General features: G+C 39.1%; 1 protein-coding gene and 1 pseudogene across 10 annotated transcripts in view; both read right to left on the bottom strand.

Annotated features, from left to right (window-relative positions):
- MIGA1 (mitoguardin 1) overlaps positions 1 to 22997 on the bottom strand; it is a 98276-nt gene that overhangs the window by 9054 nt on the left and 66225 nt on the right. For all 9 annotated transcript variants that reach the window (XM_050805529.1, XM_050805567.1, XM_050805537.1 and 6 more), the window contains 6 exons: positions 7006 to 7124; positions 6676 to 6748; positions 5943 to 6029; positions 4719 to 4817; positions 2358 to 2492; positions 537 to 590 (listed from right to left, as the gene is read on the bottom strand). In XM_050805529.1, coding sequence (XP_050661486.1) covers positions 537 to 590; positions 2358 to 2492; positions 4719 to 4817; positions 5943 to 6029; positions 6676 to 6748; positions 7006 to 7124 — 567 coding nt within the window. The remainder of the gene's footprint in view (positions 1 to 536; positions 591 to 2357; positions 2493 to 4718; positions 4818 to 5942; positions 6030 to 6675; positions 6749 to 7005; positions 7125 to 22997) is intronic.
- Positions 17145 to 19380, bottom strand: LOC126963335 (nuclear speckle splicing regulatory protein 1-like; annotated as a pseudogene). The gene has a single exon (XR_007729032.1). The product of XR_007729032.1 is annotated as a nuclear speckle splicing regulatory protein 1-like (transcript).

Here is a 22997-nt window from a genome sequence, read left to right as displayed (position 1 = left end):
AGCCTGGCCAACATGGTGAAACCCGGTCTCTACTAAAAATACAAAAATTAGCTGGGTGGGGTGGCGGGCGCCTATAGTCCCAGCTACTCGGGAGGCTGAGGCAGGAGAATCACTTGAAAGGCGAAGGTTGCAGTGAGCCAGGATCACACCACTGCACTCCAGCCAGGGTGACAGAAACAGACTGTCTTAAAAAAAAAAAAAAAAATAATAATAATAATAATATCATTAAGAGAAAAAACAAAAACCTAAAACTTATCAGAGCTGTTTCCAACTTTAAACCCCTCTCCCAGTTAGCTGAAATACCACGCACGCCTCAATAACTGCTATATGAAACTACATCAAATATTAAGGATGAGAAAGAAGGCCTTCAAAAAAGCAGCCAACCCACCACCAGTAAGTCACTCATCTAGCCTGAGGGACAGTCCCTCCTACCCCTCCTACAGCTGCCAATTCCCACCAGAGAAGTGACTCAGAAGCTTCTTTGACAGAATCCTTAAATGATTTAACAAAGGAATTCAGGTCTTAATGAATTTTACCTTCATCTGTTGTCTTTTCTGTTTCAGCACCGACCAACAACTTGAAGCCACAGCCTAAATACATGCAGAGAAAAGAAAGATTCATATACAGCAATATAAACATTTCCATTTTTATTAGAAGTTCAGCCTGGTGTGGTGGCTCACGCTTGTAATCCCAGCACTTTGGGAGGCTGAGGCAGGTGGATCACGAGGTCAGGAAATGGAGACCATCCTGGCTAGCATGGTGAAACCCCGTCTCTACTAAAAATACAAAAAATTAGCCGGGCATGGTGGAGGGTGCCTGTAGTCCCAGCTACTCGGGAAGCTGAGGCAGAAGAATGGCATGAACCCGGGAAGCGGGGCTTGCAGTGAGCCAAGATCACGCCACTGCACACCAGCCTGGGCGACAGAGCAAGACTACGTCTCAAAAAAAAAAAAAAAAAGTTCCAAGTTTATGGGTCTAAAACGTTCAATACATTCATTACTAATAAGAACTAGTCGGCCAGGCGCGGTGGCTCACACCTGTAATCCAGCACTTTGGGAGGCTGAGGCGGGTGGATCACGAGGTCAAGAGATGGAGACCATCCTGGCCAAGATGGTGAAACCCCATCTCTACTAAAAATGCAAAACAAAATTAGCTGGGCATGGTAGCGCACGCCTGTAGACCCAGACACTCGGGAGGCTGAGGCAGGAGAATTGCTTGAACCCGGGAGACGGAGGTTGAAGTAAGCAGAGATCACGCCACTGCACTCTAGCCTGGCGACAGAGCGAGACTTTTGTCTCAAAACAAACAAACAAACAAACACAAAAAACTAGTCAGGGTCCTCACATTGTTTGAAAATATTAATGCAAAGGTATTTCATTATTTAAATTTTAAAACATTAGCAAAGTTGTATGTTGTAAGGGCAAAAAAAAAAGTAAAATAATATTAAAAAAATTAAACACAAAGCCACTAAAGGAAAAAGACTGTACTCTGGAACAAAGAAGATTCCATTTTCAGAGTTTTAAAGTTCTGTTCCTTAAAGGAAAAAAGTGAAAATATGTGTATATAGAATTCACATGCACAAATAAATATTCTGTGTGTAATAATAAAGTATTCTTCTTTTTTTTTTTTTTTTTGAGACAGGGTTTCACTCCCATCGCCTAGGCTGAAGTGCAAAGGAGTGATCTTGGTTCACTGCAACCTCCGCCTCCAAGGCTCAAGTGAACCTCCCACCTCAGCCTCCTGAGTAACTGAAACTAGAGGCATGCACCACTGCACCTGGCAAATTTTTGTATTTTTTTTTGTAGAGACGAGGTGTCACCATGTTGCCCAGGCTGGTCTCAAACTCCTGAGCTCAAATGATCCACCTGCCTCAGCCTCCCAAAGTGCTGAGATTATAGGCGTGAGCCACCACGCCTAGCTGACCACTTTTTTTTCCTTTTTTTTTTTTATACTTTATGTTCTAGGGCACATGTGTACAACGTGCAACTTTGTTACATATGTATATATGTGCCATGTTGGTGTGCTGCACCCATTAACTCATCATTTACATTAGGTATATCTCCTAATGCTATCCCTCCCCACTTCCCCCACCGCTCAACAGGCCCTGGTGTGTGATGTTCCCTTTCCTGTGTCCAAGTGATCTCATTGTTCAATGTCCATCTATGAGTGTGAACATGCGGTGTTTGGTTTTCTGTTCTTGAGATAATTTGCTGAGAATGATGGTTTCCAGTTGCATCCATGTCCCTACAAAGGACATGAACACATCCTTTTTTATGGCTGCATAGTATTCCAAGGTGTATATGTGCCACACTTTTTAATCAAACTTAAAAGGCTGAGAAAAGTAAACCACCACTTACTGTTTCTTTGAAGGATGAGTTTAGCCATCGATTATTTACTACATTCTGTATGGATGTGGGTGGGTTTTCCAAATCTTCAAAGGAATCCATTAATATAAAATCCAGAACAACATCATAAAAATTTAGATTTTTCACCTGCATTAAATTATGAGTTGAAACAAAAATTATTATTACATAGAGCTGAAATAAAATCTGAGCCAGGGCTTTATGGTTTTATAACAGCAGGGTTTTTTTTTTAATCAGCTTATTCAAAAATAAAAAATATAAGGAGAGACAAATATGAAAGCTCACCACTAAAAATTACGATTCACATTATCGCTGCTCCTTCCTAGATCTCAAGTGAAAATAATCTCTCCTCCCCTCTATTCTAGGAGTCCTTTGTTCATGCTTCTATTATAACATCCAGGATGCTCATTCTACCTTGTTATTTAGTTACTGGTATATGTGCCTGTCTTCCCCACCAGATCATGAACATCTTGCTCTTTCATTCATTCATACACACTCTGCATACTGCATACCGTACCAGGTGCTCAGACTTCTAGAGTAAGCAAATTAGACGCCTAGAGTATAATGGGGAAAACAGCAACAAAATAATCCTGCAAATATCCAATTATGAACTGTGTGAAGCACAATAAAGGAAAAAGTATATTGTGCTGTATCATTCTGGCAGAAATGTGGGGAATGAAACAGAGAGGGGAAAGAATAAATGCAGGGAGGAAAAGAGTGAGCAGGGAATCAGGAAATATAAAGACTACTGACGTAGCCTAGAGAAAAGACAACAGGTACTTAGGCCAAGGGGGGTGACAGGAAGAGAGGAAAGTTGAAGAAACTGAAAGACATTTATGAGTTAAAACTGACAAACTGAGAGATGAATATGATAAAGTGGGTGAGGATCAGGGAGAGGTGAAGGATGAGTCTCAGGTTGCTGGCCTGCAGAAGTAAATGGATGCTGATTCCATTTCCTGAATAAAGGAACACTAGAAAAGGAAAGATTAAGTCTTCATGTATTTGCTGTACTCACTGTTTTCTCTGCCTAGAAGGCCTTTCAGCTCCTTGTAAACTCATTTTTTTTTTCTTTAGCTTCTGAGACAGAGTCTTGCTCCGTCGCCCAGGCTGGAGTGCACTGGCACGATCTTGGCTTACTGCAGCTCCCACCTCCTGGGTTCAAGTGATTCTCTTGCCTCAGCCTCCTGAGTAGCTGGGATTACAGGTATGCACCACCATGCCTGGCTAATTTTTGTATTTTTAGTGGAGACATGGTTTCACCAGTCGGCCTGGCTGATCTCAAACTCCTGGCCTCAAGTGATCTACCTGCCTCGGCTTCCCAAAGTGCTGGGATTACAGGCATGCACCCAATGCCTGGCTAATTTTTGTATTTTTAGTAGAGACAGGTTTCACCATGTTGGTCAGGCTAGTCTTAAACTCCTGACTTCACAATCCGCCCGCCTCAGCTTCCCAAAGTGCTGGGATTACAGGAGTGAGCCACCATGCCTGGCCGATATCTATATCTATATATTTTTTTGAGACAGAGTCTCCTTCTGTCACCCAGGCTGGAGTACAGAGGCATGATCTCGGCTCACTGCCACCTCCACCTCCCAGGTTCAAGCAATTCTCATTCCTTAGCCTCCCGAGTAGTTGGGATTACAGGCGTGAGCCACTACGCCCAGCTAATTTTTGTATTTTCAGTAGAGACGAGGTTTTGCCATGTTGGCTAGGTTGGTCTCGAACTCCTGACCTCAGGTGATCCGCCCGCCTCAGCCTCCCAAAGTGCTGGGATTACAGGGATGAGCCACCACATCCGGACCTATATTTATTTCTATATCTGTATCTACATATATATTCTAAACTGTGAACTCACACTGACAGCTCCAATTCCAATCCCAGCTTTTTATACCTCCCTTCTCTCACAGGGAAAAGCTGGCTCTGATTTTTCTCAGTATACTTATTTGTTCAGTCCTGTGTATACAGTCAATTCCCCAGCCCTACTGAGCTGCTGCTGTTGTACCACCCAAAGCTGTCCTTGCATAGGCCACCATTCCTGCCCTGCTAGGGGTCTGCCAGTGACTTTTGGAGAGAAGGGAGAGAGGGAACAAGGGAAGGAGGACAGGAGGGAAGGAGGACAGGAGGGAAGGAAGCAAGGAGCCAACAACAGCAAAAAAGGCTTGTTAGAAAACAATTTACAACTACTGCCCCAATGTATAAGGAGTGTGGTTTATGACTTTGTCAGAAAAAAAGATGTCCCACAACCATACAAGTGGCTTTACTGTATTTAACAAGGACAATGAAACAGTAGTCTCAACTCATGTAAAATTACATGCAAATAACTAAGAAAAATAAATATCACAAAAAACTTGAACTTACCCCTCTAGCAGCAAGTTCCATTTCAGTACTACCCCAGTGATCGGTCTGCTCTAAAAAATAGATCATTTCATCAAAAACATCTTCAAACTTCTTTGGATTCTGAAGAAGAAAACACATTTTAACCCTAAACTCAACTTTATAACAAGCTACAAAGAAAGTTACTCTTCAAGAAAGTCTGGTGGATCTTAATTCTACTAGGTAACTGAACTAAAATACATTTTAAAGGTATGCCATGTTTATCTGGTTTACTACTTTGCTGTTGCAACATTTTGCAGAAGCCAAGATAAAGAATGTCAGTAAAATGTCACAAGCAAACTATTTATTACTCAAATATGTATGCCTATTTTGGTCTGTCCTTAAAATGAAAATCTGGTTATAGCAGACATTATGTGAGGCTTTTGTTGCAGTTCTGCTTCTTTTGGAGGAACCCTAGTTCAAATCACTGAGTTTATCTGTCATGAGAAGGCCAAGAAAGCAACACAAGACTTACATTGGGAATCGCATGTATTAATAGTATCATCTTACATATACTTAGCATTTTATGCTTCTTAACACTTTATTCTTTAAGTTGCTTTCCCATTTATAATTTATTTAATCATCCTAAAAACCCTCTGAAATGAAGTAATATAAATGTAATTCTATTATATAAATGAAAGAATTAAAGTTCAAAGGGATTGAGTCTGAAAGCTAGGTGTGCAAATGGCTCAAGGAAGGCCTGTTTTGTTTTCTCATCATCTGGACAAACCTTGCATAAAGTAAGGTGGTTCCTTACAGTCTGAATGAAGTTCTTGTCATTGCTTCTGCCTCATTCTACTACATGAAGATGAGGCAGTTCAATTTATATTGTACTGAGACCTACACTATTTCCTGTAACCCTCTTCCTGAACAGGATTGAGGGAATAAAAGAGGAGGCATTAGTAATAACAATAGTGATGGCTATCGCAGCAGCTCTAATGATAATTCTCACCATGACATTTACAGACTTTATGGCAAATTGGAAATAATTTATGAGAAACAACTTGGTTGAAATAGTGTGGACTTTATAGATAGTTCAACCCAAGCATAACTTAATGCCCTTTGGGTTATTTATTTCTAAAATGGGAAACTTTGCAACTATCCACAAAAACTTTTTCTTCTATCAAAAATGTAACGTCTTAACATTCAGTTCAAAGGGTAAAAACAACTTTTGTAAATGGTAAAAACTTGCCAAAAGAACAAGTTTACCTTTCGTGCTTTCACAATTAAAGCTGATAAAATTTTCCTTCCACTCTCAGCGAGGAATATCCTGTTGGCTGACTCTGAAAGAATTACCTGAAAAAATATTCATCCCCAAAGAAAAAAGAGACCTATAATGAATGTGAATGGACATTCAACTTAATAGCACAAATCATCCTAAAACAGTGCACCGCATGTGGTGCTATTTCAACAGGCAGCTCACAGAGAAAGTCCTCATTTCCTAAAATAAAAAGAACTATTGAAACTATCTATAGCCAAAAGATTAAAGGGAGTTAAATTTGAATTTAAATTCTGTTCAACATAATATTACAAAGTCTCAAATAAATTTCCTATAGCCCCAAAACATAAGAAAACAAATATATTTTTACTTTCTTTTTAGAAAATCAATTTTATAATGGACTCAAATCTCAAATACATACTAATTAATAATAAGAAAGAGGGCTTTTATTTTAAGCAGCTATTTTTACACTCCTGAAGTATCAAAATATCCTGTTTTGACAAAGTGTGGTGGGCCTGGGAAGTGGTGGGAGAGGATAATGAAATATGGAAACAAATGAAGGCAAGTAGTGGGGAGGAAAAATAAGTTTAGTGGACTTTATGTTTGTCATTAGGAACAGGGATAATCAAGAGCAAAGAGCTGTCCTGTTTAGTTGCACTGGACTCTACAGCATGAGGGTAGGGATGAGTGGCTGGGTGAAGTCACTTAATGTTAAAAAAATACCTGAAAAGCCTGTCGAATACAGTGAAGTTTGGCAAGAAAATCACTGTCTCCTAGGCACTCCAACATTTCAGTTCTATGTAATAAACAGGGGAGACAATTGTTAAACTACATTCAAGATCAAGCCTACTATAAATTTGGATTCAAACAAGGCTTAACCTCAGGACCTTAATATAAAACATGTTTTTTCAATACTGACAGAACATGTAAAAACAATTTTTTCTTTACTTGGACCTAAAAACATATTTTCTCCTATTCTCATAAGCATTTTTAATAAGTACCACACAAACACCTTAATATCCTTCATAAACATAAACAAAACTGAAATGGTACCTCAGTACTCTGGAGTAAATTTTTCCTTCTTCAACTAAATGCATGGCTTCCTCGTAAAATGGGCAGTGACAAAGGGACTCCAGGCTGTAGGTATGCCGTACTTCTCTGTGTTCTGCAAGCTAAGAGCACAGTGGGTTAGAACAGAATACAGGTGCTAGGTGTAGTGGCTCATGCCTGTAATTGCAATACTTTTTGGGAGGATCACTTGAACCCAGGAATTTGAAACCAGCCTGGGTAACATGGTAAGACCCTGTCTCTACAAAAATTTTTAAAAAGTAGTCAGGTGTGGAGACAAGCACCTGTGGTCCTAGCTATCCAGGAGGTTGAGGTGGGGGGATCACTTGAGTACAGGAGGTTGAAGTTGCAGTGAGCTGTGATTGTATCACTGTATTCCAGGCTCGTTGGCAAAGCCAGACCCTGTCTCAAAAACAACAAAACAAAACAAAAACCCAGAAAACCAAAAAGCAGAATACACTGATATAAGATAAACTATAAAAGAAAGAAAATAGGATTTTGCTAACATCAATACAATAAATTTGATTAAACCATAAAAACCATTTAATAGGACTTTATAGCTAATAAAATCTGAATTCATTTTATTTCAAAATTCAGTTGTTAAAAAGAGTAAAACTTTTAACAAGCTAGTTCATTCTGAATCCAATTACTTAAATCCACAGAACATACAGAAAAGCAAAATTATATTTCTTTTTTTTTTGAGACAGAGTCTCACTCTGTCACCCAGGCTGGAGTACAGTGGCAGGATCTTGGCTCACTGCAGCCTCCACCTCCCAGGTTCAATCCTGCCTCAGCCTCCAGAGTAGTTGGGATTACAGGTGCACGCCACCACATCCATCTAATTTTTTTTTTTTTTTTTTTTGAGACGGAGTCTCACTCTGTCCCCCTTGCTGGAGTGCAGTGGCCGGATCTCAGCTCACTGCAAGCTCTGCCTCCCGGGTTCAGGCCATTCTCCTGCCTCAGCCTCCCGAGTAGCTGGGACTACAGGCGCCCGCCACCTCGCCCGGCTAGTTTTTTTGTATTTTTTAGTAGAGACGGGGTTTCACTGTGTTAGCCAGGATGGTCTCGATCTCCTGACCTCGTGATCCACCCGTCTCGGCCTCCCAAAGTGCTGGGATTACAGGCTTGAGCCACCGCGCCCGGCCCCATCTAATTTTTATATTTTAGTAGAGATGGGGTTTTGCCATGTTGGCCAGGCTGGTCTTGAACTGGCCTCAAGCGATCCGCCTGCCTCAGCCTCCCAAAGTGCTGGGATTCAGGCGTGAGCCACCGTGTCTGATCAGCAATACTATATCTTATAGTTCACCAATAAGAACAACCGAGGAAGCATTTTTTAAAAAGAGGAGAATTTCATCATCCACAGAGTACTTACAAGTATTATAACCTATGATTATAATGAAGCAAAACTTAGTACAAAAACAACAAAATAAGCTCAATGTTGCTATTCTAAGAAATATTTCCTTTTATGTAGCTTTGATTAACTTTTGCATAACTGAAAGACAGCCGTGCTTTTGGCTAGCAGAACTCTACAAATGAAATTCCAATCTTCTGAAAGCTCATTAAAAAACAATTGCAAACACTATAGGGTAGCCAGCTAAGCAAAAAAAAAAAAAAAAAAAAAAAAACAAAAAAACAAAAAAAAAAAAACCCAGAAAACTTCTAGAGCGTTTTGTTTGGAAGAGACAGGATCTCGCTCTGTCACCCAAGCTGTAGTGCAGTGGCACTATCATAACTCTGCAGCCTCAAACTCCTGGGCTCAAGTGATCCTCTTGCCTCTGCCTCCCAAGTAGCTGGGCTACAGGTACGCACCACCACATCCTCTAATTAAAAAAATTAGAGGGGGCCAGGTGCGGTGACTCATGCCCGTAATCCCAGCACTTTCCAGCACTTTGGGAGGCTGGAGCAGGCGGATCACCTGAGGTCAGGAGTTCAAGACCAGCCTGGGCAACAAGCGTGAAACTCCAAGACTAAATAAATAAATAAATAAACAAACACAAGTTACAAAGCAAAAACAAAAAAACCAAAGTACACAGGCAACAAAGAGCACAATGAATGTAATAGTACCTGACATTTCAATACTAAAAACTGAAATTATATCAAGCACTCTTTCAGACCACAGTGGAATAAAACTGGAAATCAACTCCAAAAGGGACCTTCAAAACTATGCAAATACATAGAAATCAAATAACCTGCTTCTGAATGAGCACTGGGTCAAAAACAAAATCATGATGGAAATTTAAAAATTCTTCCAACTGAATGACAAAAATGATACAAAGTATCAAAACCTCCGGAATACAGCTAAGGCGGTGCTAAGAGGAAAGTTCATAGGCCTAAACGCCTACATCAAAAAGTCTGAAAGCACAAACAGACAATCTAAGGTCATACCTCAAGCAACTAGAGAAACAAGAACAAACCAAACCCAAACCCAGAAGAAGAAAGGAAATAACCAAGATCAGTTATTAAAATAAACCAATTTTCAATTTTATAAATAAAATCGAAACCAAAAAACCAATACAAAAGATAAATGAAACAAAAAGCTGGCCCTTTGAAAACACAAATAAAATTGATAGACCTTTAGCAAGATTAACCAAAAAAAGAAGAGAGAAAACCCCAATAACCTCACTAAGAAAAGAAACAGGAGATATTACAACTGACACCACTGAAATACAAAAGATCATTCAAGGTTACTATGAACACCTTTATGCACATAAACTAAAAAACCCAGAAGAGATGATAAATTCCTGGAAAAATATAATCTTCCTATCTTAAATCTTAAGAATTAGATACCTTGATCAGACCAATAACAAGCAGCAAGACGTAATTTAAAAATTACTGATAAAAAAAAGTGCAGGACCAGACGGATTCACAGGAGAATTCTACCAGACATTCAAAGAAGAATCGGTACCAATCATTTTGACACTACTCCCCAGGATAGAGAAAGAAGGAACCCTCCCTAATTCAGCATCACCCTAATACCAAAACCAGAAAAGGACATAACCAAAAAACAAAACTACAGATCGATATCCTTGATGAACATAGATGCTAAAATCCTTAACAAAATACTAGCTAATTGAATCCAACAACGTATCAAAAAGATAATCCACTATGATCAAGTGGGTTTCATACCAGGGATGCAGGGATGGCTTAACATACAGAAGTCAATAAATGTGACACACCACATAAACAGAATTAAAACCAAAAATCACATGATCACCTCAATAGATGCAGAAAAAGCATTTGACAAAATCCAGCATCCCTTTATGATTAGAACTCTCAGCAAAATTGGCATACAAGGGACATACCTTAATGTAATGAAAGCCATCTATGACAAACCCACAGCCAACATAATACAGAATGAGGAAAAGTTGAAAGCATTCCCTCTGAGAATGGGAACAAGACAAGGATGCCCACTCTCACCACTCCTCTTCAACACAGAACTGGAAGTTCTAGCCAGAGCAATCGGACAAGAGAAAGAAATAAAGGGCATCCAAATCAGTAAAGACGAAGTTAAACTGTCACTGTTTGCTGACAATATGACTGTTTACCTTGAAAACCCTAAGACAACTCTAGAAAGCTCCTAGAACTGATAAAAGAATTCAGCAGTTTCCAGATACAAGATTAATGTACACAAATCAGTAGCTCTTCTATATACCAACAAGTGACCAAGCAGAGAATCAAATCAAGAACTCAACCCCTTTTACAACAGCTACAAAACAAAAATAAAATAATTAGGAATATACTTAACCAAGGAGTCGAAAGACCTCTACAAGGAAAACTACAAAACACTGCTGAAAGAAATCACAGACAACCCAAACAAATGGAAACACATCCCATGCTCAAGGATGGGTAGAATCTATATTGTGAAAATGACCATACTGCCAAAAGCAATCTACAAATTCAATGCAATCCCCATCAGAATACCACCATCATTCTTCACAGAATTAGAAAAAACACTTCTAAAATTCATATGAAACCAAAAAAGAGCCTGCACAGCCAAAGCAAGACTAAGCAAAAAGAATACTGGAGGCATCACACAACCTGATTTCAAACTATACTATAAGGCCACAGTCACCAAAACAGTGTGGTACTGGTATAAAAATAGGCACATAGACCAATGGAACAGAAAAGAGAGAACACATAAATAAACCCAAACAGTTCAGCCAACTGATCTTTGACAAAACAAACAAAAACACAAAATGGGGAAAGGACACCCTTTTCAACAAACAGTGCTGGGATAATTGGCTAGCCACATGTAGGAGAATGAAAATGGATCCTCATCTCTCACCTTATACAAAAATCAACTCAAGATGGATTAAGGACTTAAACCTAAGACCTGAAACTACAAAAATTCTAGAAGATAACATTGGAAAAACCCTTCCAGACATTGGCTTAGGCAAGGATTTCATGACCAAGAACCCAAAAGCAAATGCAATAAAAACAAAGAAATAGCTAGGACCTAATTAAACAAAAGAGCTTTTGCATGGCAAAAGGAACAGTTGACAAAGTAAACAGACAACCCACAGAGTGGGAGAAAATTTTCACAATCTCTACATCTGACAAAGGACTAATATCTAGAATCTACAATGAACTCAAATCAGAAAAAAACAATTCCATCAAAAAGTGGGCTAAGGACATGAATAGACAATTCTCAAAAGAAGATATACAAATGGCCAATGAACATATGAAAAAAATGCTCAACATCACTAATGATCAGGGAAATGCAAATCAAAACCACAATGCAATACCTACTTTACTCCTGCAAGAATGGCCATAATCAAAAAATAAAAAAACAGTAGATGTTGGTGTGGATGCGGTGATCAGGGAACACTTCTACACTGCTGGTGGGAATGTAAACTAGTACAGCCACTATGGAAAACAGTGTGGAGATTCCTTAAAGAACTAAAAGTAGAACTACCATTTGATCCAGCAATCCCATTACTGGGTATCTACCTAGAGGAGAAGAAGTCATTATTCAAAAAAGGTACTTGCACATGCATGTTTATAGCAACACAGTTCACAATTGCAAAATTGTGAATCAAAATTGTAGAACCAACCCAAATGCCCATCGATTGACAAGTGGATAAAGAAACTGTGGTATGTATAGATGAAGGAATACTGTGCAGCCATAAAAAGGAATGAATTAACAGCATCTGCAGTGACCGGGATGAGACTGGAGACTATTATTCTAAGTGAAGTAACTCAGGAATGGAAAACCAAACATCATATGTTCTCACTGATACGTGGGAGCTAAGCTATGAGGACGCAAAGGCAAAAGAATGATACAATGGACTTTGGGGAATGGTGGGAGGGGGGTGAGGGATAGAAGACTACAAATATGGTGCAGTAATGGTGCAGTATATACTGCTCAGGTGATAGGTGCACCAAAGTCTCACAAATCACCACTAAAGAACTTATGTAACCACATACTACCTGTATCCCAATAACTTATGGAAAAATAAAACAAAATAAGAAATAATCCTGACACCTCCATATTCTAGGAAAAAAACTTCATCCCCAACTTTCACACTAACTGGTTGAATCTCTCCAGTCTTTCCTTTAGAGCCTGATCCAACAGCAACAGCTATTACTGCTGCTTGCAATACTTTTCCTTGAGATTTTTCTGGAAGCATAATGCCTCCGTTGTGTGTGTGTGTGTGGGTTTTTCTGTTTTTGTCAGGTCACCCAGGCAGTAGTGCAGTGGCACAATCATGGTTCATTGCAGCCTTGACTTCCCAGGCTCAAGTGATCCTCCCGCCCATTTTTAAATTTCACAGTGCCTGACCATAATGCCTCCTTTGGTTGTAGTTTCTACAGCACACCTTTCAACCAATACTTGGTCAGGGTGGAAGAAACTTCCAAATGCTTGTCCTGCCATGACTCCTGACACTACAGCTTGTACTCTGCTCTCACACCCCAAAATTTTTTTTTATTAAAAAGAAAGAGAGCAAATTAAAAATCCACAGAACTCACTGCTCTTATGGAGATTCAGCCATTTTACTTGATTCAGTGTTCTCTGAATTTTTGCAAGTCTTTCATCCATTTTCACTATTCTGAAAATTTTGTTTTTGACATTTTTTGCTTTGTGGAGGAGACTTTTGAATGTCTACTCTATAATTCTAGAAGTAACTCTCAAGGCTTTGGTTTTGGTATTTCACATGCAGCCAGTGTTGTGCTAATGCTTTCATTTGATTTATTTAATCCTTACAAAAGCTCATAAAGTAAGTACTATTATTCAAATTGTGCCGGGTGCAATGGCTCACACCTGTCATCCCAGCACTTTGGGAGGCCAAGGCAGGCGGATCACTTGAGGTCAGGAGTTGGAGACCAGCCTGGCCAGCGTGGCGAAGCCCCACCTCTACTAAAAATATAAAAATCAGCCAGGTGTGGTGACACATGCCTGTAATCCCAGCTACTTGGGAGGCTGAGGCAGAAGAATCACTTTAACCCAGGAGGTGGAGATTGCAGTGAGTCAAGATCGTACCACTGCACTCCAGCTTAGGAGACAGTGAGATTCTCTCTCTCAAACAAAGAAATAAATAAATAATCCACATTTTACAGACGAAGAAACGGAGATTAAATTAGCAGGAACTTACCCCAAATCCCACAACTAAATGATAAAATTTAAACCCAGGCACATTATTAAGCACCAAATTATACCCTTTCAGCCTTATTCAAAGAGCCAAGAGATAAGAAGTTTCAGCATCAGCAATATTTATAATGTATAAATATGTCCATTAGGCCAGATGCAAAAAAAAAAAGGTATGAAGAGATGACAGTATCTCACGGTATATATTCTCTAAGTAACATTTTCCCTCATATTTTACGGAATATATGTTATGCTAAAAGGCAAAGTCTTCTTGAAGCTAAGAAAAACTAAACAGCTTTTTAAAAATAACTTAGAATGAAAATTCTTTAGATATTAAACCGTTTTAAATGTCTGTACCACTGTCAAAACAAATAGGACCCACATATACCTACTATTAGTATTCTCTATTCTCTATTCAAAAAAATTCCTAAGAAGTAAACTGGGGGCCAGGTGAGGTGGCTCACACCTGTAATCCCAGCACTTTCGGAGGCTGATGTGGGCAGATCACTTGAGGTTCGAGACCAGTCTGGCTATCATGGCGAAACCCTATCTCTATTAAAAATACAAAAATTAGCCGGGTATGGTGGCACATGCCTGTAATCCCAGCTACTTGGGAGGCTGAGGCAGAAGAATCACTTGAACCTGGGAGGTAGAGGTTGCAAGGTTGCAGTGAGCTGAGATCACACCACTACACTCCAACCTGGGTGACAGAGTAAGACTCTGTCTCAAAAAAAAAAAAAAAAAAACTAAACTGGGCTCCAATTAAACCCTCTACATGAAATAATTTCTAATAATAATAAAAAGACAATCCAACAATGGGAGATTCCAGAGTTGAGTCTTGAATTATTGATCTACCTTGCTTATTTGTTGGTTTGGTTGAAATAATCGTCTAAAGAAGCCTCCTAAAATAGGACTGCAGCTGTGAGAATATATCATGTTGAAAATTTGATACTAGATACCATTATTAACTCTTAAGAGACAATTTCAGCTCAGAAACATTTATTTAAATCATTAAACTTTTTTAAGCAAAAAGAAACTCATTAAAACATTGGTTGAAATTCTCATTTCAGAATACATCATATAGGAAGAATTTTTCAACAAAATTCCCAAAAATGTTTTAACAGGTTTTAGAAAAAAATTAACATTTAAATAGAGCTGAGAAGTTATTTCAGAAGCAGCAGTCAATAATGCAGTTAATTGCAGCTATGGAACATGCAATTTACTATTAAAAGGGGGTCCTTTTTTTTACTAGCTGAAATGAAATTTCCCATATATTTTGAAATTATTCTTCTCCCAAAAGGCAAAAACTAATTTTAATATTTTCAAAAAGAAAATACTATATTTGTTCACACTAAATCATCATCCTACCTTTTTAGTTATCTCCCATATTTCCCAATATTTCCCAAATATTATGGTCATATACCATAAATATGACCATAAAAGAAATCAAACAAGGCCGGGCACAGTGGCTCATGCCTGTAATCCTAGCACTTTGGGAGGCCGAGGTGGGTGGATCATCTGAGGGTCAGGAGTTCGAGAGCAGCCTGGCCAATATGGCAAAACCCCGTCTCTACTAAAAATAACAAAAATTAGCTGGGTGTGGTGGCAGGTGCCTATAATTCCAGCTACTTGGGAGGCTGAGGCAGGAGAATCACTTGAACCCAGGAGGTAGAGGTTGCAGTGAGCCAAGACCGTGCCATTGCACTCCAGCCTGGGCGACAAGAGCAAAACTCCGTCTCAAAAAAAAAAAAAAAAAGAAAGAAAGAAAAAAAGAAATCAAACAAGTCAACAACAACAGCCAACAATAAAAACAGATAAATAGGTAACTCCTACATATGAAGCAACCAGTGAAAACTGTGCTTGGGGATTAGCTACAGATTTCAAACATCCTAAATTACTTTTCTTGGGCCCCATGAGGTACAAGATGGACTGAGCCTTATCCTCCTTGGCATGTAATTACTATGTTAAATTTGAAGTAATATTTTTTAAAAGCCTTAATCCAGACCAGGTCCTCTGAATGACCGTGAATGAAAATGTCTAAAGTCTCAAGATTATTACAAGTAGGGACATTAAATAGGCTAAGTTTTATTTTAATGTGGACCATTTTATACATGTTTACATTTTCCTTTGAAATCAATCACTTAAAATTATAAATAAGACTTACAATTAAAGAAAGCAGGTTGTTAGCAATCTGTATCCCTTAATAGAAAATAGGAACTTAAAATACCTGCCCTCCAAACTGGTCTTCAATGATTCTCTCACCCTGGTTACTCACACCGCATCCCACATTGAATAGGGCTAACCTGTGTAACCAACAGCACATTGTGGATATGACAGAAGGAGATTTCTGAGGATAGGTCAAAACAGTCATCACTTCCACCTTGCCCTCTCTTGGGTTACTCCCTCTGCGGGAAGCCAGCTGCCATGCTGTAAAGATATTCAAATAGTCCTACAGAAAAGTCAATGTGGTGAGAAACTTAGGTCTTCTGTTAATGGATAGCACCAACTTTCCTATGTTGGGAACAGATCTTTCAGCCCCAGTCAAGCCTTCATATATATATATATATATATATATATATATTTTTTTTTTTTTTTTTTTTTTTTTTTTTGAGAGAGACAGAGTCTCACTCTGTTGCCCAGGCTGGAGTACAGTGGCACAATCTCGGCTTACTGCAACCTCCGCCCCTCATGTTCAAGCGATTCTCCTGCCTCAGCCTCCTAAGTAGTTGGGATTACAGGCGCGTGCCACCACACTGGCTAATTTTTGTATTTTTAGCAGAGACTGGGTTTCACCATGTTGGCCAGGCTGGTCTAGAACTCCTGACCTCAGGTGATCTGCCCATCTCAGTCTCCCAAAGTGCTGGGATTACAGGCGTGAGCCACCATGGGCGGCCATGCCTTCATACTTTCATAGAAGAAAAATTTTAAATGATAGATATAGCCCTCCCCGCCTTTTCAGGTTATAAGTATCCTAAATATTCACCTTTGTTGCTTTGTATATTATTATTGGTGTATTTTTTAAGCATATCACTATTTTTTATTTTCATTTAAGCCAACTATGCTGTAAGCTATTTAGACAAGATGATCCACATTTTATACTTTAATACAAATTTCAGAACATAAAGTATATTTTCTATTGTTCAAATCCATTTTATCTGAAATACAATATTTATAAAATAATATTTTATCTGAAATACAGTATTTCCTGCAACAAAACCAACATTATTAGAAGAGTTCAATTATTTGTTAAAAACAATTTTTTTTAGAGACAGAGTCCTGCTCTGTTGCCCAGGTTGGAGTGCAGTGGTATGATCATAGCTCACTGTAACATCAAATTCCTAGGCTCAAATGATCTTCCTGCCTCAGCCTCTCAAGCAGCTGGGACTACAAGCATGAACCACCATGCCAGGCCTTTTGTTTTTTAAATAGAGACAAGGTCTCATTATCCTGCCTAGGCTGGTCTTGTATGTCTGGCCTCAAGTGATCCTTCTGCCTCGCCTCCCAAAATGTTTGTATTACAGGCATGAGCTACCACATCTGGCCAAAATTATTTTTTAATGGTTGTAGTGAAGCCAATTTTCCTCATTATGTACCCACAGGGAATTAGTACACTCTTGCAGTTCTTGAATACAACAAAGAATATGGTATTGATAAGTACACACTATATATAAATTCAGCCAAACATTCACATCCAAGCATCCAAGATGTAAGACTTTCGGTTTTAACCTAAAATTTTGAAAATAAATTTTAAAATGCCCTCCAAACTACTGGCAACACACTCCTTTATGGTTTTACACAGCAGGTTCCAGGAATTACAGTTTTCTGGGCTTCCTTAAATCTTTCTCTTGGGGTAGCCATCAATCATCTTCTTTCTCAATATAGCTCTTTGCATTAACCTGCGCCATCTGCCTGGCCAAGTACCTATCTCTAGCTGACATTACAGTTTCTTCGTTGTTCCTCTTTGCAAACTTGCTCACTGCCTCAGGTGGTCTCTCTTGTTCTTTACCCTTCTCTTCTTGCCTTTCCTCTGTGAGTCTCTGTTTTGCTCCCAGTGATTATTAAGAATTAGCAGGTTTCTCCTGGTTTACTTCTTTGTCCTTTGCCATGTTTCTCATTTTGTTGGATCTTTCTTGGTCAAGAAATTTATCCTTTGCCCTAGAACTTGGGCTGCTTTCCTTTCTGTCTCAATTTCTTTCCGAAGACTGAACACTTACTTCTTATTTTTCTCTATCTCTGTATTTACCATTATTTTCATATCTTTCCTTCCTTACTTTCATATGCTCTTCCTTTGCTTTGCTTTTCTCTTCCTTCTCTCCTTTCTCACTGTGTCGGTTCTGACCATTTTGTTGTCTCTTTCTTGTTCTCTTTGGGAATATTTCTCCCTGTCTTTCTCCTTTTTCCACACTCTGTCACTTCTTTCTCTTTGGTCTCTCATCCTTGGTTTATCTTCCTGTTCATGCCTCTTCCAATGGGAATCTCTATGACTGGCCTCCTGTGCCTATGAGAATCCCTTCCTTTCTGGTAATCACAGTCTGTAATGGTTCTCCTGGTCTCTGGATTGCTTCTGTTGGTGCTGATCTTCCCTTTTCACGTGTCCTCTCGACGTTCGTGATCCTTTCATGTGGTGTCTGGCACTGTGCCCTCTTTCTTCACTAGCTGACTGAGAGTGGTTTTGATTCCTGTGGTGCTTGGGGGTCATTCTCAGGGGTCTCTACGACCTTTTCCCTTCTGCAGTTCACTCTAGTTTCTTCTATTTCATCATCCTCACTGCTCTTAGCATCAAAGTCACTGTCTGCATCTGAGTTTTCCTCTACTTTCACATCAGTTTGAAGAATGCATTTCTCTTGTGGTACTCTGGTTTTTGAACTTACTTCATCGGAGTAGCCCCTTGATTTCTCTTCCTTTATACCAGATCTGGCTTCACAAAAGCTGCATTTAGGTACTTCCTCTTCACCAACTGCTTGATTTAATAAGTGCCTATAAAATCCACTGAGATCTTTCTGCTTGATTACATCCAAACATGCTTCCAGGGCAACTGCCCCCTTTTCTCTTTCTTCTTCTTCAGCTCTCTCTCGCAGTTTTTTCTTATATGCAGATGTCACAAATACCTCTTTATCATCAAATTCTCCCTTTTCCATTTCTCGTTTTCTCTGTATTTTCTCTTCCATTCTTTTTTCCTGTTCCTTTTTTCTGATCTCAACTGCTTTTAGCAAGTTGTGAATATACTTGGGCTTTCAGTCTTTCCCCAAAAGCAATTTGGGATTGTTTTCCTCCTGTTTTTTCTGCATTTCATCATAAATACTGTCATATTCATACACAGTAGCATCTTCTTCAAGGGCCTTCTGGATTCCAGTTTGGTCTGTTTCACAGCCTGCTATTCTCAGCAGCTTCCCTCTGAAGGCTTCCACTCATGGAGGTCTCATCATCATCATCAGAATCATTCCCAAACACTGATGATTTTTGCAAAATAGGATGCAACTGCTGTGTTTTCTTTGGCAAAATAAGCCCATACTGCCTGCCCAGAATCGCCATCTTGCTCCCGTGATGGCTGAAAGTGGCCCTATTATTGGTGTAGTTTTTGGATTGCTATAAATAAGTGTTGTCAAATCAGAGAGGTGTGTATAGCAAAAGCTTTCCAAGGTTCCATTTAGAGTACAAGTAGAGGTATCTAAAAAATTTATTTTATTTTATTTTACTTTATTTTATTTTATTTATTTATTTATTTTTTGAGACGGAGTCTGGCTCTGTTGCCCAGGCTGGATTGCAGTGGCACGATCTCGGCTCACTGCAAGCTCCGCCTCCGGGTTCACGCCATTCTCCTGCCTCAGCCTCCCGAGTAGCTGGGACTACAGGCGCCCACCACCGCGCCCGGCTAACTTTTTGTATTTTTTTAGTAGAGACGGGGTTTCACCGTGTTCGCCAGGATGGTCTCGATCTCCTGAGCTCGTGATCCGCCCGCCTCAGCCTCCCAAAGTGCTGGGATTACAGGCGCGAGCCACTGCGCCCGGCCTTTAATTTTATTTTTTGAGACAGAGTCTCGGTCTGTTGCCCAGGCTGGAGTGCAGTGGCGCGATCTCGGCTCACTGCAAGCTCCGCCTCCCGGGTTCACGCTGTTCTCCTGTCTCAGCCTCCTGAGTAGCTGGGACTACAGGTGACCGCCGCCACGCCAGGCTAATTTTTTGTATTTTTAGCAGAGACAGGGTTTCACCGTATTAGCCAGGATGGTCTCAATCTCCTGACCTCGTGATCTGCCTGCCTCGGCCTCCCAAAGAGCTGGGATTACAGGTGTGAGCCACCGTGCCTGGCAGAGGTATCTGAATTATAAAAAATAAAATTTTCAGCCGGACACAGTGGCTCAAGCCTATAATCCCAGCACTTTGGGAGGCCGACGTGGGAGGATTGCTTGAGCTCAGGAGTTTGAGAGCAGCCTGGACAATATGGCAAAACCCCATCTCTATTTAAAAAAATTAAGAGAAGCCTATGATTTCTCTATTAAACACATATACACAATTGCAGAGTGGTAATTCTTTAAAAAATGGAATCAGCCGGGCGAGGTGGCTCACGCCTGTAATCCCAGCACTTTGGGAGGCTGAGGCGGGCGGATCACGAGGTCAGGAGATCGAGACCATCCTGGCGAACACGGTGAAACCCCGTCTCCACTAAAAATACAAAAAAATTAGCCAGGCGTGGTGGCGGGCGCCTGTAGTCCCAGGTACTCGGGAGGCTGAGGCAGGAGACTGGCGTGAACCCGGGAGGCGGCGGAGCATGCAGTGAGCCGAGATCGCGCCACTGCACTCCATCCAGCCTGGGTGACAGAACGAGACTCCGTCTCAAAAAAAAAAAAAAAAAAAAGGAATCTACAACTAAAAACTGCTCTCTGCAATATTAGTTTCTACCTATTAAATAAGAATCTCTTTAACAGATGGAAGGATTAGGAGTAAAATGTGAAGGTATCCTAATATCAAAAAGACTTTTCAGAACTTGAAAGAAAACATTATGCTAAGTGAAAGAAAGTCAAATACAACATATCACATGGTATGATTCCACTTACAAGAAATGTTCAGAATAAGGCAAATTCATAGAGTCAGAAGGTATTGGGTGCCAAGGGCTGGGGGGTAAAGGGAGATGGAGAGTGACTGCTATTGGGTAGGGGTTTTAGGGTAATAAAAATGTTCTGAAATTAGAAAGTACTGCTGGCTGCACAACTACATAAACATACTAAAAACCACTGAACTCTATAGTTTAAAAGGCTGAATTTTATGGCATATGAATTACTATCAAGAAAGCTATATTAAAAAAAAAAAAAAAAAAAAAAAAAAAAACTCTTCATCCATGGTTCCAGACCAATGTTTGGCAACGCTTATAGAGGAAAATCTTCTTAATCACTTTCACAAATGATTGATCTAGTTTATAGAAAAACCTATACCAGAAATTGTTTTAATCTAACTAGGCAAGAAATCTTTCTGGTAATCCTGAAAACGTTTTCGAATGATGAAAAACTGTTTAACTTCCCAAAAGGTTCTGAATCTATTAACTTATTAACTTTCTTCATTAAAACAATTTTCCCTAATTTAACCTTAAGTGCTTGGCATATAGTTAAAAATAATTTAACAAACATTTCTTATAAAAGAATTTATCTTGGAACATTCACATTCTGAGACCATACATTTACACCATGGAAGCAGTCTTAGGATATTTCTTGAATAGTAAGTCCTTTTTGTGTATATTCATGCATTTCGTTTTCCACAAGTATTTAATAATTTTTATTAAATCTTATTAAACAATAAATTTAAAGTGAGTACAATGAACACTTAGCAAAATATTTTTTAAAGTTGCATATTAGAAAAAAAAACTTTAGAGCAATTAGGTATATTGTTCCTCACAATGGAAAAAAAGTGCAAAGTGAATAGCAATTTTTCTCCTTACAAACCATCTAGGACATAGCATCTACAGAATAGAAAGATAAACATGTATGTAATGAACAGTAAAAGGAAGAGGAAACAGCTTTCCCATAGAACAAGTAAATATATTCTGTCTATTGCAAACTTATAAGTGGAATTTTTTTTTTTTTTTTTTGAGACAGAGACTTGCTCTGTCACCCGGGCTAGAGTGCAGTGGCCGGATCTCAGCTCACTGCAAGCTCTGCCTCCCGGGTTTACGCTGCCTCAGCCTCCCAAGTAGCTGGGACTACAAGCGCCTGCCTAGTTTTTTTTTTGTATTTTTTTAGTAGAGATGGGGTTTCACCGTGTTAGCCAGGATGGTCTCGATCTCCTGACCTTGTGATCTGCCCATCTTGGCCTCCCAAAGTGCTGGGATTACAGGCTTGAGCCATCGCGCCCGGCGGAAAACTTTTTTTAATGTAAACAATTAGGAGATGATACTGTAAGTGATGGCTGAAATATACACATACAGAAAAACCTTGAGATTTTTTTTTTTTTTTTTTTTTTTTTTAATTTTAATTTTTTTTTCTTATTTTTTTTTTTTTTATTTTTTTTTTTTAATTAATTTTTTTTTTTTTTTTTTTTTTTTTATTTTTTTTTTTTTTTTTTTTAATTTGGACAAAAGAAATTATGAATCAGTACTGCTTTTAAAAAGGCAGATCCAAAGTTAAAGGTACAGGTATTGGAATATCTAAAGCTTCCAAACTAGAGATAAAATTCACATATCAGTTATAGATGTGTAATACTATTTTTGTGCATGTGTGTGTGAGACAGTCTCACTCTGTTGCCCAGGTTGGAATGCAGTGGTACGATCTTGGCACACTGCAACCTCCACCTCCCAGGTACAAGCGATTCTTGTGCCTCAGCCTCCTGAGTAGCTATGATTACAGACATGCACCATCATGCCCGGCTAATTTTTAAATTTTTAGTAGGGATGGGGTTTCACCATGTTGACCAGGCTGGTCTCAACCTCCTGACCTCAGGTGATCTGCACACGTTGGCCTCCCAAAGTTCTGGGATAACAGGAATAAGCCACTGTGCCTGGCCAGATGCATAATACTATTTCTATGAAAAAAGATCACCTAAAATTATAATATCCAAAATCTACTGTAAAAATGCAAATATTCTGATATAAAATTGGTCACATATAATTTTTAAAGCTGATTTAAGTACAAAAATAAAAACAAAAAGATGACCTCTTTGCAAGCAGTCTCTTTTGGTAAAAAATTTAAATCTCAGTGAAAAATAAATTACCCACAGATTTATAATTCAGTAATCACTACTGTTTATTTATAGCTAGTCTTTTTTCCTCTGCCTATATACTTATATATCATGCATGTTTTTGTTTCCTTTTTACAAAATTATAATCATACAATCTATATAAAACTTTACATACTAATCTTTTCACTTAACATATGTTCCCATGACATTAAAATTATTGGAAACATGTT

This window comes from Macaca thibetana, chromosome 1 (assembly GCF_024542745.1).
Source record: "Macaca thibetana thibetana isolate TM-01 chromosome 1, ASM2454274v1, whole genome shotgun sequence".
In the NCBI taxonomy this organism is placed as follows: Eukaryota; Metazoa; Chordata; class Mammalia; order Primates; family Cercopithecidae; genus Macaca; species Macaca thibetana.
Note: the sequence above shows the minus strand (reverse complement) of the source record. Positions and strands in the feature narration are given on the sequence as shown.